General features: G+C 40.4%; 1 protein-coding gene across 16 annotated transcripts in view; it reads right to left on the reverse strand.

Annotated features, from left to right (window-relative positions):
- Positions 1-17347, reverse strand: part of LOC142045450 (multidrug resistance-associated protein 1) — a 65190-nt gene that overhangs the window by 44762 nt on the left and 3081 nt on the right. For 11 of the 16 annotated variants that reach the window (XR_012654602.1, XR_012654601.1, XR_012654599.1 and 8 more), the window contains exons 1-5: positions 17101-17237; positions 3894-4070; positions 3008-3121; positions 1510-1644; positions 255-380 (exon numbers count right to left, since the gene is read on the reverse strand). Coding sequence is in view for 8 of the 16 variants with exons in the window: in XM_075058981.1 (XP_074915082.1) it covers positions 255-380; positions 1510-1644; positions 3008-3121; positions 3894-4070; positions 17101-17148 (600 nt within the window). In the remaining 8 variants the exon portion in view is untranslated. Of the gene's footprint in view, positions 1-254; positions 381-1509; positions 1645-3007; positions 3122-3893; positions 4071-4530; positions 4866-16337; positions 16631-17100; positions 17240-17347 lie in introns of those variants that run through there. The other 5 variants (XR_012654603.1, XM_075058984.1, XM_075058985.1 and 2 more) reach the window with 5 other exon arrangements.

Genomic DNA, 17347 nt, shown 5'->3' on the forward strand with positions numbered 1-17347 from the left:
GACTTAACCTTCAGGAATGCTTTTCAGGAATGACCAAAACAGTATTTTTGCTCTTTCTCTTAAATACAGCCCACCTGCTTTGCATGTTACGGGCTTCACCTTCTGTGTCACCAGCCAAAGAGCAGAAAGAACACTCTATTGCAAACAAGTCAACAAGATTTGAATTATTTGGCATCTAGAAGACTATGGCCTTATAACTCATACAGAATATTGCACATATGATACTCAGCACTCAGTATAGACTGAACACTTACAGGATCATTTACTGTTTCAGAAAACAAAGGTGGCCGTTCTGGAAAACAACATAGGATGAGCTGTACAAATAACAGGATGAAGTAGATGCAGAAGGTGACATAACGAAATGCATCCACTTCAGCACCCTACAAAGGAAGGTAATATTCCAATTAGAAGGCTTGAGGAATTTCTTTATAACAACATGTTAATACTGAACATAAGACAGCTCCTTACTGTAAATTCCGCAAACTCCATAAATGTTACACTACCCACCTCCATGCAAATTAAAGTCAATGTCTATTCTGGTAAAGGGAAGGTAAAGAGAGGGGGGAGGAGATGAAAGATACCATTTCTTTTTAATCAACCACTGCCATAAACACACAAGCATGAACTTCTTCTGTAGAGCAGTTCTCTTTAAGACATGGTTTGTACCAACACAGCATGCCCCAATTTGAAGTCAAGGTATTCTTTACAGGAGCAAGGCATTTATGCACTGGGTAGTAAGGAGTTTTCAAAGCAAATTTGTTAATTAATATGCACACAGAAAATAAGAATTGGAGAAGCAGAATTTAGATTACAGTCCATTGCATTGTGCTCAAATTCCAGAGGTTCTTCCATTTTTTAGACTAGGACTGATACATAAAGCATAATCCACAGAAATCAAAGCACAGGGACAGATGGACACACTCCCGCACACACCCACCAGTGAAATCCCCCTCTCAACAGCTGAAGACAAAAGTTGGCTGAAAGTCCTCAAAATTCACAATATGGCTTAAAGGTTTCAAGAAATAAAAGCAATATGCCACTTTCAGGCAGTTCCACAATTAATCTGATATTTGTATAAAGCAGACTGGCATAAAAATATTTCACTTGTACACTTTCATTTTTGTCTCAGCAGATGAGACCACATTACCACCAAACCAAGTGTTTCAGGAAATCCACTGTATAATCAACAGGAAGACGACGTAAACTCCCAGAACAGTTTCATATCAAAAGTTATACACTTTTATTGTACTCAAGCAGACACATCACCTTTCTGGAACAGCTAGTAGAATTTTCTTGGCAACTGTTGCTACAGTTAAGATCACTATGAATTTCACTAGCATTTCAAAACAAGAGCCATTAAGTCTTGCTTGTTTTGCTTTTAGAACCCAAGGAATGAAGGTACGCTGAATGGATCATTAACTAACTTGATTGGTATAATTAGCAAGCACCTACTCTATTACTGCAGTATTTAGGATTATTTTCAACTGAATGAGGCTAGCAATCACTTACCGTATTTAAGGCATGTATTTTAGATCTAAAAACCACAGTGGCACATGATAACGAGATGAGCCAGAAAATCGTCATTACGCCTGAAGACTGGACTCCTTTTATTCTTTCATATTGTATTAAAAATGTGGCAAGTAACTGTGGACAAATAAGATAAAAATATATTCACAAGCTTTAAGTTTTACAACATGTTACACACATACAAGGTATTGCGTGCTTATAAGTGTGCTTATTCAACATTTCAAATCCAGTGTCTCCCAGACATTCTAACACCAAGAGATTTTAAGTGTAATTCAAAAAGATGTTTAAATAGGAAATTCTTCAGAGCAGTAAAGATAAGAGGTGGACAAAAAAGGGAAAAGGAATACATACTACATCGAAGTAAATGACCACATACACAAAAGCACCATCAAAAGCTGCCAGTCTTTATTTCTTTACTTTTCTGCTTCTACATCACAAATCAACATGCAATTATAGTAATGCTATATCCTTCCCAAGTATTTGCTGACTAATTCTTTTCAAAATAAAAAGATTTCTTTCCATACAAGCCACAGCACCAAACACTGACCAAATATTACCCTATTTCTGTATTTTGTGTGTTTTCAGAGTCCTTTAGGAAGCTGGTACAACTTAGTAATCTCACTTGGCTGCTGCAACACACATTTTCAATTAGCCTAACAAAAGCTTGACAATTGCATTATTAAATGACCACAAAGTATTTAACAGCTCTTGCATCTGTCAGTATGTTTCAGGCCTGTTAGGTTTTTTTGGCTTGGTTTTTTTGTTGTTATTGCTGTTGGGGTGGTTGCATCCCATCCCACCCCCCCCCTCAAGTATCATGTTTAATCACTACCATTCCAAGTCTAATAAATGTAAGGCAATTGACAATAAATGAATAGCAAGGCATTTTCATTGAAATGCAGGCTGCAGAGATACTGGTGTGAAAGTAGATAATACTTGCACATTTAGGCAGAGAGAGTTAGCTGGGAACACCTATGTGCCTCATGTCACATTTAAAAGACTTTCCACCATGCCATCAAATGTAACAAAGAAAAGATGCACTAAAGAATGTTACATGGCAAGAGAGTTTGTAGTAAGATACTTAATAATGTGATGCCCTCGACAGTCTTTTACCAAGTTCAGTGTGATTTGTACTATCTAGGTTTAATCAGTTCTCTTGACTTGATTCCTCCACATCATGCTCAAGTCAAGCTATCAAATGAATGGTAGCTCAAGCCCAAAGTAAGACAAGACAACTAGCACGGGCTCGTGCGCCAACATGCAATGCACTGAGCACAGCTGGGTTGGGTTTTGGGTTTTTTGTAATTTTTTTTATTAAAAGAAAGTGGACATTTCAGAGTCAATATTTCACAGTTCAACTGCAGATTAAGTCTGTATGTAAAGACTGTAGCTTAAATAATTACAACACTGTGAATAATACTACGATACATGTTATTGCTTAAGGCTTTGCATGAACAAAGGCCATAACAGAAGAACTTACCATAGTTATACCCAATACTGTAGGCCTAACGAGAAAAAACGGAGCTTGACTTCTTTCCCAGAAAGAGTAGAAAAGGTCTGCCCAGCAGACTATCCACAGTATTAAGCCCAAAGCCTGCAATACAAAAGTGTATTTCATACATCAGTTCACACAGATTAGGCAGCACTATATATACATGAACACTAGACGTTATGTGTTAGTAGAAGAGGAGTCGTAATCAGATCATCTCTTTTGGGCAATTCTACAACATGCATAAAAGAACAGTAATTTGGCTTTACCTATTGGATCCCCACTAGAAGAAAAAAGTTTACTAATTTTTAGTACCATATAATTCAGTATCTTATGAAGCAGAAAGCTGGTGAATCTCACTCGTGAATAACAGATTGGAGAGACAAAAACTGTCCAATACACCACGCTATTATAGTCCTTCTTAAAACTTCTCACTTATTCTACAGGGGAAAAAAAAAAACTAAGAAAACTTTAAGTACCTATTTCACAATAGAAGTGGAATAGAACACCTGCAGCAGCTGTAGAAATCTATGCTGTGTAGCTTAAGAAGCTGACAGGATAAAAAGTTCTTTATATTATTGAAATAAAGGCCTCAAGATCAAGTTGCCTTAAAATAGTCTTCTCCAACTGGTCTTACAAATGTTTTGCATGCTTTTTTGCTATGTCAGAATAAATTTCAGAAAGCCTACCGATAAAAGGGCAACAGAAACACTCAAGGCTTGGAAATCAAACACAAGTAGGACAAGTAAGTTACAGCCGAAGCGTGCACAGAGACCAAGACTGATGCTCAACAAAAATAGCGTGCTAAAACATAGCTGAAAATAGGTTCAAACTTCCAGATAAGCTTAGTAAGTTCAGATTTTAAAAAGTCACCTACCGTTTTGGCTTTGTTGAGATTTGACATTTGTATGTATCCCCTGTCATGACAATGAAGGTATAGGAAGTACACCGGGAAGCAGACCCATAGATAAATGCAAGGAATCCAGACCAGGACTGTGTTCTGAAAGCATTGGGTGAAGTCTGGATTTTCTGTGTGCCATGTCAGATTCCAATCCTGTGGAGAGAAAATGGATCAAGTTAAAGAAAAAGCAAAACACAGAACTTCAGTATTTAAAAAAATAAATAGCCACTATCTGCCTTATTTTGTATCTCCTCTTGTGTATTCATTTATACTTGTATTAAACTGGCTCCATTCTGTGATGTATCTAATTTTAATGCACTTTTTGTAGATCAGAAGTTTTAAACCTTCACAAGATTACATTACAGTCACTTTTGTTGGTTATATACAGCTACCACAACACATACATCACTCAAATGTAATACTGGGATCTTTAACAGTATTAATCAAGGATTTTTCACATCATCATTGAAGAATAACATGACAATGCTATCTATCTCCCATTATAACCACTGTGCATGTATGTATAAATACTCAGATACACTGCATTCCCAGATTTCAGTGTGGAAACATTATTTGGCACACAGTAAAAGTAAACAGCACAAGACAACATCACCTCACTATTTGTAAAGTAGTCTCATAGCTCCCAAGCTGTCTGCAGCAAACACAGTTGAGACTTCCTGGTAATTCATAACAACAGGGCATAGAACTAAGCAAAAGGCTCGCCCTTGCAGCCCATTTTCTACTCAACAACAGGAAAATGTAAAGCAATATAATTCAATGTTTTCCTATTTCTCCCAATACAATTCTCAAAAACAAGATAAACCACCATACAGGATAAACCAAACCAAAACCGACACAGTAATAAAAATGTGATCACCATTTCCATTACTGGTATGAGGACTATTTACAATGACAGGCTATTTAGTAAAGCGAACTTTCATAGCATATTTATGATTGGCTTGAGTTAGGGAAATCTCTTGCAGGAAATTTTACCTTAAAATTACTGACTTTGCTGTAAAATTATCACAAGGGAAACTTCCTCTCAAGTGCTGTAGATTTCTGACTCTCCAACAGAATGATGCAATACACAGATATTGCTGCTGCAGATGGACAGCAATGCAACAGTCGAAGCATAGCTCACAGGCTTCTGTTTAAAAGCCACACAGCCAACAGAAGCAGTCCCATGCCCAAAGGCTTGTTAACTATAGTGTCATTTTCAGTTGCAAAGCATATTTTCAGACTGTTGCACAGCTTACAACTGCACAGAATACCAGTACCACTACTGGGACATAATGGTAGTCAGTAATCCTTTTCCTCTATAAAAGCCTGAGCTGGTCACAGAAATTAGTGCCATTATCCACATTTTATAGATGAGGAGACAGAACCAAAAGGAGCTGTAGTGCCTGCCCCCTCTATTCCAACATAAAAGCTGGAAACAGATCCCACTGCTCAGAATCGCCACACTTTGATCCTTATCTGTCCCCCTTTTCTACTCATTAAACAGTTCCAAACACAAAGAGAAGAAAATAGATCTAAAAAGAAACAGAAGATACAACTTGCAAAAATTTCACCATGAGGCTAACCAGACATTATTTTATCATAGAGCAGATTTCCCCTTAAATTGACCATTCCGTATTAAGTTGTTTTGTTGTTTAAGAAAAAAAAAAAAACCAAACAACAAACCCAACTTCTTAACATATTAACAAAATTTTTTTCCTTCCCCACTTCCCTCTCAATTTGTCAGAATCTAGGACTTCTTTCTCGGTTAGATACAACAGACAGTATGCACAGGACACACAGCTGTTATTTTTCTCCTCTAATTCCACAGCATTCTAAAAATTCTTTTCACTTCATGTCATTTTTAATTTGTCAGTTAAAAAAAAAATAAATAAAATCTCCAAACTTAATACAGCCAATTCAAGGAAATCAACACTGGCAGAGCAAAAAAATGCCTGATTGTGTTTTATTTAGTGTATCTGCATAGGAATCACATAAGTTGTTCATAAGGCAGCAGCTGTGAGACCCTGTGGGCAAGCTACAAGCTTATTAAGTTCCCTGACTGTGTAACATCATCAGAAATTTCAGCTGAGTCATCCTTACATTTAGACACTGCACAAATATTTTTGGCTTCCTAAGTCCCAGCTGCTCTGCTTCAGCACAACAGCCAAGAAAAAGTCTCATGACTCTGCAGAACAGTTTACAATTCACAAATTAAGATAGTTAATATGATTATACAAGTAAATTGACAGGATGTAATCAGCTTTACAACAAACAAACAAGAGCATTGACATCATTTTATCCAGTAATTTTTTTGAGATCTACACACTGCTTAAGAAAGTTACTACCTGCTTTTTCAGTGTTTTTAAATGCTTGCTGTAAAATGAATCAGGCAGTTACCAGAAAGGACAGAGCAGCTAACACACGTCACTGCCACATGGCTAAATAAAAAAGTGCCGTACGCATGACTGCTATGCATATTGGCTGGAGGATATTCTAAAAACATGTGCAATCTTTCATTTGACTCTCATATTTGCAAGTTATCTGGAGGTGTTTCTGCATGAAAGGCAAGAGAGTTACAATGCAATGGTACTTCAGGGTTAAGAACAGGAAGTGGAGACAAATTGGCAGTTTGGGGTAACATTCCTGCTGCAATTTAACAGCTACAGCAACATCAATGTATCTTCTTTCACATTTTTCCAAGATTTCATCCAGAGGCAGTTGATATCAAATAGGAGTTTGCTTAGCTTAAATACACTATTCTTCTCTGTACAAGAGAAATAGCTACATACAGGTGAGGTGCAGAAGTCCCTTCCATTTTACATTCATTTCAGGTGACAAAAGGTGAGGAAAGCATGCATTAAGAGATACACCTGGTGGTATTCTTCCCTTCTGATTCCCTAGGTGCAGTTCTCTCAGGCTGTCTACACAAGGCAGTAGCACAAACAGGAATAAAGCTGTAGACCCAATACTTGCTGCTGAGCACCCGTTGTCCTTACAAGATGACTTTCACTCAGGTTCACAAGAAACAAGTTGCAGGGTCCCCTGCAGACTGACCAGACTGTCCATAGGCCACTGGAGCACATTTCCCAGTTAATGCCTGTCCAAAAGGTGCTTGGTCCACTCTTAAGTGAACCAACAAGCAGGACAGGGGACTGTCAGGAGGTAAATCAGAAGCAGGCTCCCAGTCTGAACTGAGATGTTAATACTCTCAGTGGGCAAAGTCAAGAGGAATTAAAACCATTACAAAAGAAAGGCATACCCTAAGTTCTGCATGGAGGATACCACAGCTTTATGAGGTTCGGTTGTGGCTGGAAAGCATGTCACTGTCATCATGAAACCAACATGTATTCATACTTAAATCACAATGTTCAGTTACACAAGTCTGGAGTAGTTCTCTAGTTCTGCCAGTTTAAACTACATGCTTCTCCTTTGCTTTATATAAACCCAGTTTCAGAGTTTTATTTTTTTCAGCACAAACCAAAGTTCTTAACAGATCGACACAGAAACATTCAGTGAAGCTGACCTTTGTATTTAACAGACATTAATTAGCAAATTAATGACATTTTTTCTGACTCAAGTTTTAGAAACACTATTTTAGCAAGTTCTATTAAAGCACTAAATTGCCCCATTTTCACATTTCAAAGATTAATAAAAATTTTCACTCTGACTGATCAGCTAACCCTTCCACTTTGCAAGAGCATATCAAGTGACAGAGATCCAAGTATTCACTGAAAGCCCACACAAACTAGCAGCCTCCTGCCATGAAGGAGGAGAAGGAAAAAAGGGGTTAGGTCTATAGCTATTAGATTGTATAATCTGGAAGCAGCCTTTAATTTAAACTATGACTGCAGGAATCCACAGGAGAAGAATCAGTGTGATCCTTGTTCCTTTCTTGGTAGATGCTGAGAGAGATGAGATCTGCTGTTGGCTTAGTTTTAGTCTTGTCCAGAAGAACCACATCTCGGATGTTAAAATAGTTTCAGGTTGGGTTTTTTCTCCTTTTAAAATCCCTGGACAATTTTAAAGTTTCCCAGAGTAGAAAATGGATATTTTTAAATTTATCTGACCTATTTCTCAGTTTTCATTTCCATCCCCAGCACTGTGGGTGAAAAAAATACCAGCCCAGAGTTTTTGTGCCCAATAGCACATTTTCTCTTATGGCACAAAAAGGCTTCCTATCACATTTGAAGTGAAACCTTCTATCTCCAAGAAGAGCACAAAAATTGCTTGCTGTTCCCCACAATTACATGGATCCCCACAATTACATGGATCTATTCACAGGTAAACCACTTATTTAACAGTGCATAAACCCTAGGAAAATAAAGAACTGTATTAATTCCCATCTAAATTTTCAGGAACAGGCAAGATAAAAACATTGGCAGTAGGTCTGTAAGACGAAGTTGCAACACTAAAGGTAAGTTATTCTGCTAGTGGTGAGGGAAGGAAGACTACAGGGAAGCTGTATGCCTCCAATGTGCCTTATGTGAGGAATAACAGTATTTGACACTGGACAGGACCTTGTGGCTGGCTGCCTCTCTCCTGGCAGCCAGGAAAGGCTGTTAAGTGAGCAGCCAGCGGCCGCCTGTTCTCACATCAATAATCCTACTTGACCCACAGCACATTTTAAAATTCTTGCTGGCAGAAATAGAGACACCAAAATTGATCGGTTTCAATGCCTGCTGTGCTCAAGTGTGCTGGAGATGCAGGCTGCCAACCACACTGTTAAATCCACCTGCATGAGCCAGCTGTGACTGAAAAATGACTTAAACATTACCACACACCTATGTAAAAAATGACATTACAAAACCACACTGGAATCTTAAGATCATGGTCAACACCCACTCCTTCAAATGGAGTTTAACACTGACATCGGTGTGTACCCAGTACTTTGATATTGCCACAGAAGAACCACGTCCTTTGTAATACAAAAATATAGTTTCTCAATCTTATTTTCCTAACAGTAAAAAACTTTTTTCATTCAGTGCAACTCTTACATTTATTAGAATGCAAGTAATTAGATCTCTCAGGCACTAACACCATAATTGCAGCTGACAACTTCTGTTATGGTAGTACCACCACTTTCTCATTGAAATAGGAACTCTCACAATCTGGCAGCTCTAGATAGCGTATTTAAAAATTCCCCAGTGTAGCACCTATAAAACCATGAGCTGACTCAACCATTCTCCCTCAGATGCCATGAGGCCATCGGCCTTTAGCTTACACTATCTAGGACAGCAAATTTCCTGCCTGCCTCTCCCCAGATAGGAGATTTGCCTGATCTGGCTGAGCCTACAGCCTCAGAGGAGCTACTAGCATCAGTGGACAACGGGGCGGGGGGTGCAGAAAAGGACCTCTCCCTCTGAGGCTGGTTTAAAGGAACTCTGACTTTGCTTTTTAAGTCCCTGATATCACCATTCTCCATTAAAAACAATAGTAAAAAGAGTGACACTGTTGACCACACTGAGAATTAAGGAAAAAAAATGAACTACAAAGTGATCCAGATTTTGCAATAGGTTAGAAGTAGGTGTTTTCAAGTGATGAACTGAAAAGAGCTCTCCAAAGTTACTCAGCTTGCCATGTTAAGTTTTATTCAATTTAGCTTCAGAAGTTTTGAAGAAATACTGAAATAGTGTTCTCAAAACACTGTAAATATAGCATATGTATTCTGTCATTCACATTTTGGAGTCAGATCATGAAACGTGCTGAATCTCACCATTTTGCTAAGAGCATATTTAGAACAGAGCTGACAACAAGCACAGTCATACACTATCTTCACCAGCATAACTTTTGCTCTGTTGTGCTTACTGTTCAGGCTAAATCACAAGAGGCAACAGGTTGATAAAACAAGTAACAGATATTCATACAAGAAAAATACTCCAGAACTCCCACAAAAAGCAGCAGAAACACCTACACTTGCAGCTCTCCTGTCTGCTCAGCAATATTCACAGAAACAAGCAGCAGACAATAACAACATCCCTAACAGTGGCAAACAAGGCACTAAATGAGGTATATGACACTACAAGCAACCATCACAAACTTCCTATTTACATGTTTATAAGTCCTTTAAAAATACTATGCATATTATATTGAAATTATTTCAGAAAAAGTACTACTTGCGTTAAAGGATCCAATGGCTGTAGAATCAACTCCAGATGAAGTAGCATAATATATAATGACAAACATACCTTCCCACCTTAGTCAACATTTATCTCCTCTAGCTTTTTTTCTTAATTAATAGGAAGTTACCCAAAATGCACAGATCTTTGCTGTGACACAAGGTAGTTGTTGTTCTTGCAATTGAAGTTAGTGCAGAACATGCAAGTAAAATGGTACCTTCACTGTGATGCATACAAAGTGACCTCATGGTGCATTTAAATAAAGCTTTCAGTATACTGCCAATTCCTCTGAAGACCTATATTAACCACATGAAATTAATGGTTTACTGGTTTATTGTATCATTTAAGGGTGTACTCTGCAAACAGGAAGTAGAAGAAAAATTTGAAATGCTCACACAGATTTTACAATAGTATCTTTCCAACAGCTACTTCCTATGCTTAATGAAAGACAGCCAGGAGTGATTTTTTTTGTTTCTAGAACACACAAAACCAGGATTCTACTAAAAAGTAAAAGCCACACAGCCAAATACTTGAACTCACTCCCAGACCTCCACAAACTCTAAAAACTACCTCTGCAAGGACAAATGACAGAATTATGCTCCTGCACATAACTACACCACTCACCAGAAGCAGTGGAACAAATAAACATAGAGTGTGCCAGACTGCTGGTTTGGGAAGAGACCTCTCCCTTAATGGTTACACCTGAGGATATGTGCTCATATCACCACAAAGTTCTCAGACACTTCTTCAGGCCAGTAATGGCCCACTTAGATCAATAAGTTTCTGCCTTTTTGTTCTTCTACTGCCACAAAGGTGAAGTAAGAAACATTAATGGTAATGACCACATTGGCATGAAGAATTAGATTCAGATCTCACACTCTCGTGGAGATCACATTCACCCAAAGAAAAACCATAGCTTTGGGGTTTGGGTTTTTTGTTTGGTTGGGTTTTTTGCTACAGGAGAACTAAACTTACCATGCAACTGAGGATCACCTCCTCTTCCTTGATACTAGAGTCTTGGGCAAGGGGTGGGGTGGGGGGGTGTTCACCAAACAGTGAGAACACAAAACATTTCTCCTCATAAAACCATGAATGGAACAAAACCACTGCTATTAAAACTGAAGTTCATCAGTTAAAATGTTAGTATTAGTCAGAGGAGCAAGGAACAAATAACAGTTTAGCCAAAGTTCCAAAAACACAGGTCTCCAATTAAGATTTTGACTTCCAAGTCTTGTGTCTGAATAAAAAGCCTTAAATCATTCACAAGCAAGCCTCCCAAAATACCACGTTCACACCAAGAACTCAGACTGGGGAAGAGATCATGCCCCTTCTTCTTCCTTTGTTTCAAAGTAATTCTGAAATCTAAGCTTTATTCTTACAGTCTCTTAACATTGTCACATGACAAGACTGTTAGAGCAAGAGGGGGAACATTTAAAAAATAAATAAATAATCACATAATAAACAGGGGTCCTAAAATTTTTTAATCATTTCTATAAAGATGATGTAGGGGGAAAAATATCAGTAAGTGTTCCTAGTGACAGGGAAATACCCTTAATTTCTCATAATGTTTTCTATTAGAAATGGTTTTAGCAAGACCAAGTTCTCAACAGTAATGACTTATATAATGCAGATTTGACTTGTTAACACAGCCAAGAAAAAGCCTCTACCTTCAATACCTGGTCCTGAACTTAAATCAGGTGTCTGCACCTCCTTGACCAAAACCCAAACATCGTATTTCCTAATGTTTACAAAGAGTTGAAATCCCTTGTTACAGACAGCACTGCATCAGCTGAAACTGTGGGTAAAATGATAAGGAAAAAGTGTGTTTTGCCTTTGTTTCCCTTTAGCCTAAAATAAGAAGCTGGTGCTAAAATAAGAAGCTGTTCCTAATAAGTTGCCAGAGAAAGGAGCACCTGCAGCTGTGGAATTTACAAAAACTGATCTTTTTAATCCAAGAAGCTAAAAGCCACTGAACTATGGCTATTTTTTTGTGTCAGGGAAACATATGACAGACTACATCAACACTTTCAAAATTAAGATGTTTAGTCTCTTTCTACAGACGTAACATTTCCGTACCCTGCCATGTCTGCAAGTACCATGAGACAACATTTGGCCACATGACAACAAAATACCTTCCATTCACAGTTTCAGAATCAAAAGGATGGTTTTTACCCTTCTGTAAAGCTTTTCACTGAAATCACTGTTACTTAAAAGGATATAGGAAAAAGATTCCTGCTCTCATCTCCTTTTTGCACCAAAACCAGGACTTTTGCTTAATAATGCAACAGCCTATATATCGAGTTCAAATCACTGTGGGAAATTTGAACATACCTCGGTAATAATCTTACAAAGGGACTAAGATAATAGCTTGAATTGGGATAAACTGTATCCAAAGCTACCACAGTTGCAAACAGTGAGAAAACAGTAATGCAAGGAATTCCGACTCTATTAAAAGTAAGCAAAAGGTCAGTAGCCAGCAGTAGGCTTTTTAGAGATGTGACCCAGAATGACTTCAGTGCAACCCAGGTTAACCTTCACTTAGTCCCAGTATAGCACAGTGTTTCAATGTAAACTGCATTGTAACTGCACGGCACAGCACAAGTTATTCAGGCATTTTGCTGGATTTTTTTCCTCATTTAACTTTTCTGAGCAACCTTGAACTGACAGCTGCAGACTGACAGGTCGTGTGTTAAGAAAATCCCCATCAACAACAGATTATCAGGCTTCATTTTCCTGTATTTCCCCTAAACTGATCTATTCTAGATCAAGAGAGAGAAGTTTAATTTCTACTATGTAAGTTTAATTTCTATGCAAATTTTGACCCTTGTTCACATGGCCAACAAAAATGTTTTACGGGTTTATATGAGAGAAAGCTGACAAATAAGCCTCTGGCTTTCATTGCTAAAAAAATCCAACAACAGCCAAGCCATGAGAATCAGGCAATCAGCTGTTAATTATAATAAAGGTACTGTCTTGTGTAAAGGTTTTTCTTTTTAACACTCTGCTGCTGCTCCTCCTCTGTTCCAAATGCTGTCTACATATGACCTTCCCATGTCAGCAAATACAAGTAGTTTTCTGATCTGCATACTCTTTTAAACTCTGGTCACAAATGCATTCATAAACTTGATACATTTACAACTAAAGGAAGAGTCTAAACTCTAGTTTTTATCACGCTCACTCAGCACCACTCTCATAGCACCTCAAACTCCCTCCCTAGCTCTGCCACGAACACACTGAAAAAGCACCAATGACATATTTTACAGTGCAAAAAGCTACAGGGTTCCAAGATATGTTCTAATTTACTGCTCACCTAATGCATGAAAGTATAAGCTACAGAACTTCAGAACATGAAATTACTCCTTACATAAAAAGTCTTGTTTTCCTTCAGAAGTCTATTTCAGGAAAACTATCAAGTGTCCCAGTGTCTTCATAAACAATATAAGCATAGCAGCTGTTTACGTCACCGAGTATCACTTCACAAATGTCAGCTAATCATTATAATTAATTAAAGACTATTGATTTTTTTTTTTCTTAATAAAATCCTGTCAAGCCACATTATAGTCTTAAAGATCCTAACATGTCTGCAACCAGCTGCGAGAGGCTGGTGGATCTCCCCTACCTATAACAATGTCAACCCAAATACAAAACATAATGCCTTTGGACAAATGGTCAAGAAAATACATTTATTAAGGCAGACAAAACATGCTTGAAAACCTCAGACAGAACTCTACACAACAGCAAGGGAAGCAGAGACCAATCCCACCAGTTGGTCCCTGGATTTTGCATGTGAGGCTCTGCCTCACCTTTTCTCATCCATTCTGTTTACCTCCTGTAGTTTGGTTCCACATGACGAAGTGCTAAACCTAGAACAGTGTTTGGATGCAATTTCTTTACTGACAGAAGAGGCTCCACAAAAGCTTTCTGCACCAACAGGAAAGAAATAGGCCTGGGTTTACACAGGCAGACACAACTTGAATCATTACAGAACTCTAGTTTTCAATACAAAACAGAGGAGATAAAAACTTGCTTTTTCTCCTAGAAGCGAATGGAACTACTTGCTTTCAATCCTTCCTCAACAACCAAAAGCCCAACTAGAAAAACATGGAAAAAAATTTCCACTAAGTTCCCACTGAGATAAAGAAGAATTAGAGTTAACTTCTATCCTAATTATCAATTTTAAAAAAACACAATCTCTTTGCCTGTGAAGAACGTGATAGGGGCTTTTATAAATAGAAGCCATTTCCCTCACATTCCCTTAAGTATAAGCAAAAACCTCAAAAGTTTCAGATTCTATTTGACTTAAAATGAATGAATAACTGAGAATTCCTGTAAAACCTAGCAGAGCACTTGCGGGGGAACTGTAAGGAACTGCTTAGTGTGAACTTGCTTCTTCTTTCATATCTCCTACTCCTTTTTCATAAAAGCCCTATTGGGGGGTTAGCCTTGAAAACTCAAGGTGTCACAAAAACTCTTAACCTCTTTAGCGATTTCAAACATGCAAAGACTTCTCTAAATGTGAGACTGCATAGTTTACAAGGTCTGAAAAATTGAAACTACCCCAAAATTTTATTCAAAAGAAAGGAAAACCAGCAGACTATTTAAAAATGTAACTGCACTGAGACCACCGATTTTGTGAGTGTGCACATATCCAGAGAGCTAGGTCAGCAGGCCAAAGTATACAGTAAGTTCTATATCTGCCTTCAGACTTAACCTGGTTACGTAGAATAACAAAGTTCCTCACCCCACTTTACTCTTTTTTATTATTATTTTTTTGGTGCCCTGGTATTGAAGCACACACTCATACCCTAGTGATACTCTAGGCAAAGCTATTTCAGCATGTCAGGTCACAAAAAAGTTTTCCAGTTTAAACAGGCCCTTAAAGTCACTGAACTAAAATCCAGGTAGTACAAAAATGTTACCCCTGGCCCACCAGGGCTTTTAAAAGTTTTTATTGTCAATCAACAGCTATTAGTCAATAGTGACTTTATCTTACATAGCAGTAACTTTCTTTATATTATGGATGGGATACTTGTTCTGAGATACTCAGTGATGCTAAAGAAAGCAAGGATGAAAGAGTACCCTTCCAAAAAAGGCTGTCTGGTTCAAAGGAAGCAAGAACCAGTTAAGTTCTGTAAGCAAATCGTCAGTGAAGTTAGTATGCTGAGTGAGGACACAGAGATAGGTTAAACGGGGAGGGGGGGGGAAGGAGTGAAGAAGAAGACAGCAAACTTGCTTGGGCTGTTGACCTTTCAGAGTAAGTATTAAATAAAACCAACCTGTTTAATTCTCAGACAAGAACTTCCAACAGTAACATTCCTTGGGTATGCAAACTAGAAAAATCCCGGCCAGCAAAGCTTAAGAAGATTAGCATACAGTCTTTAAGGGTCCATTAGGTACTTTCAACCTGCAAAATCTCCCCCACAATTTAAAACTGAGTTGCCCCAAACTCAGCACCACCCTTGACAGAAAACACATCTCTTCCTTGAAGCTGAGTTTGCCAGTGCCAGGAAATCCCACTGCTCCACTAGCAAGGCTTCAGCACCAGCCAAAACAGCTGATGCACCCATATAGTTCACCACAAGTATGCAACAACATGTGCCACCAGGTATCTAGCTATCACCCAGCTCCAAGAAGCACAAGAGTGCAGACCACGAGACATGAAGGACAGTAGCATGCACACACAGGTGATAGCTAGAAGCCCAGCGAAACACTGCATATACATAGGCATTTTCTGAAAACCCATTACAACTTCAGCTTCAAATAGTAGCAACAATGGAAATACCAGAAGATGAAGCAGCCAGAGTATCCATAAGCAATGCAAAAGCAGGTTAACAGTCACTTTTGATCAGTTGGAAAAGCTAAGTATCTTAAAGTCTTAATATCTGCTGAGTAATATCTTAATGGTTCTTGAGACAAATAGTACAATGGCATTTGTTGAGACATCTCTTTTCTTTTTTTACTGGTAAGGCAGCTCATTAGCTCAATACTATTTGGCAAATAGCCAATGAATACGTGAGAAGTTCTTTGAACAGTCTAAGAAAATCCACATTTTCCTCTTACCAACATGTTGCCTTCGGTAGCTCTCACCCCACTTTTTTTTTTTTCCTAACTTCCAGCTCTCTCTCCTCCCTTCCTCCACACAACCTCCTTCTCCATACAACCTCTTATCCTCCTTAGAAGGATTTTCACTACCCTCCTGCCCTCCCAGGGGCCTCACTGCTGCCAGCACCTGCGTGCTTCTGCAGAGAAACCCCGTGTCTCAGCTGAGCAAGACCCCACACTGCAGCATTTCCACACCACTCACCTTTGCGTAGCTGGCTTTCAGTTCACGCACAGCAGGCTGCGCTCACCACTCTTCACTAAGGAAGAGCGAAAACGCACTCACCACTTTTCATTAAGGAAGAGCGAAAATGTGGCTATGCAAACATGCGATACAGTTGCTGGCCTGCAGAAAACGTGTCTCTGGCCTCCTTCACAGGACAGCACGCCACTCTTCAGTACGACGGCAGCTGTCAGTCACCGCTATTGTTATCACCCGCACAGCCCCCAGTAACGCAGACGAGCGGCCAAAGGCGGTAAGCAGAGACCGCTCCGGTCACTCGGGAACTCGTTTCCAGTCTCCCAGGCAAGCGCTCACTCACCAGTTCCCCCCTCGAAGCCCTTCCTCGCCGGAAACCCCGCACACGAGGCACGCCAGCGCCCGCTCTGCGACCCGAGCGCGGGGACATCGCACCCAGCCGGAGACCGGCGAGACGCCGGCCACGGCCCTGCCCCTCCACCCAGCCCGCGGCCGCTTCGCCCCGGCGCTCCCGCACGCAGGCGGCCGCGGCGGCGAGCGGGGCTGGCGCACGGCCGGGGCCGCGCCGCAGCCCCCCGCGCTCTGCCCAAGGGGATCGCCGGAGCGGGAGGCTCTCGCTCCCCCGCCGCCGGGAGCGGCCCCCTCGGGCTCCGCCCGGGGCCGGCGGCCCGCGACCATCCCCGTCCCACCCGGCTCCGCGCCATCCCTCGGTGCCGCCGCCGGCAGCCGCCGCCGAGCCGAGACCCCGCGGCCCCATCCCGCCGCTCACCCAGAAGGGCTCGCGGGCGTCCGCGCTGCAGAAGCTCTCGATCCCCATGGGGCGCGGCGAGACGACCGCGGGCGACCGCGGCAGCGCTGCGCTTCCCCCTCCGCACCTCTCCCTGCCCGGGCGGCGGCGGGCGGAGACGGGCCGGCAGCGCCAGCACGGTGCCCTGATTGGCTCCGCGGTCACGGGGATGCCGAGCCCCGGCGGCGCCGCCGCCGCCGCCCGCGCTGCGCAGCCCCGCCTCGGCGGG

This window comes from Buteo buteo, chromosome 27, assembly GCF_964188355.1.
Source record: "Buteo buteo chromosome 27, bButBut1.hap1.1, whole genome shotgun sequence".
NCBI classification, from domain to species: domain Eukaryota; kingdom Metazoa; phylum Chordata; class Aves; order Accipitriformes; family Accipitridae; genus Buteo; species Buteo buteo.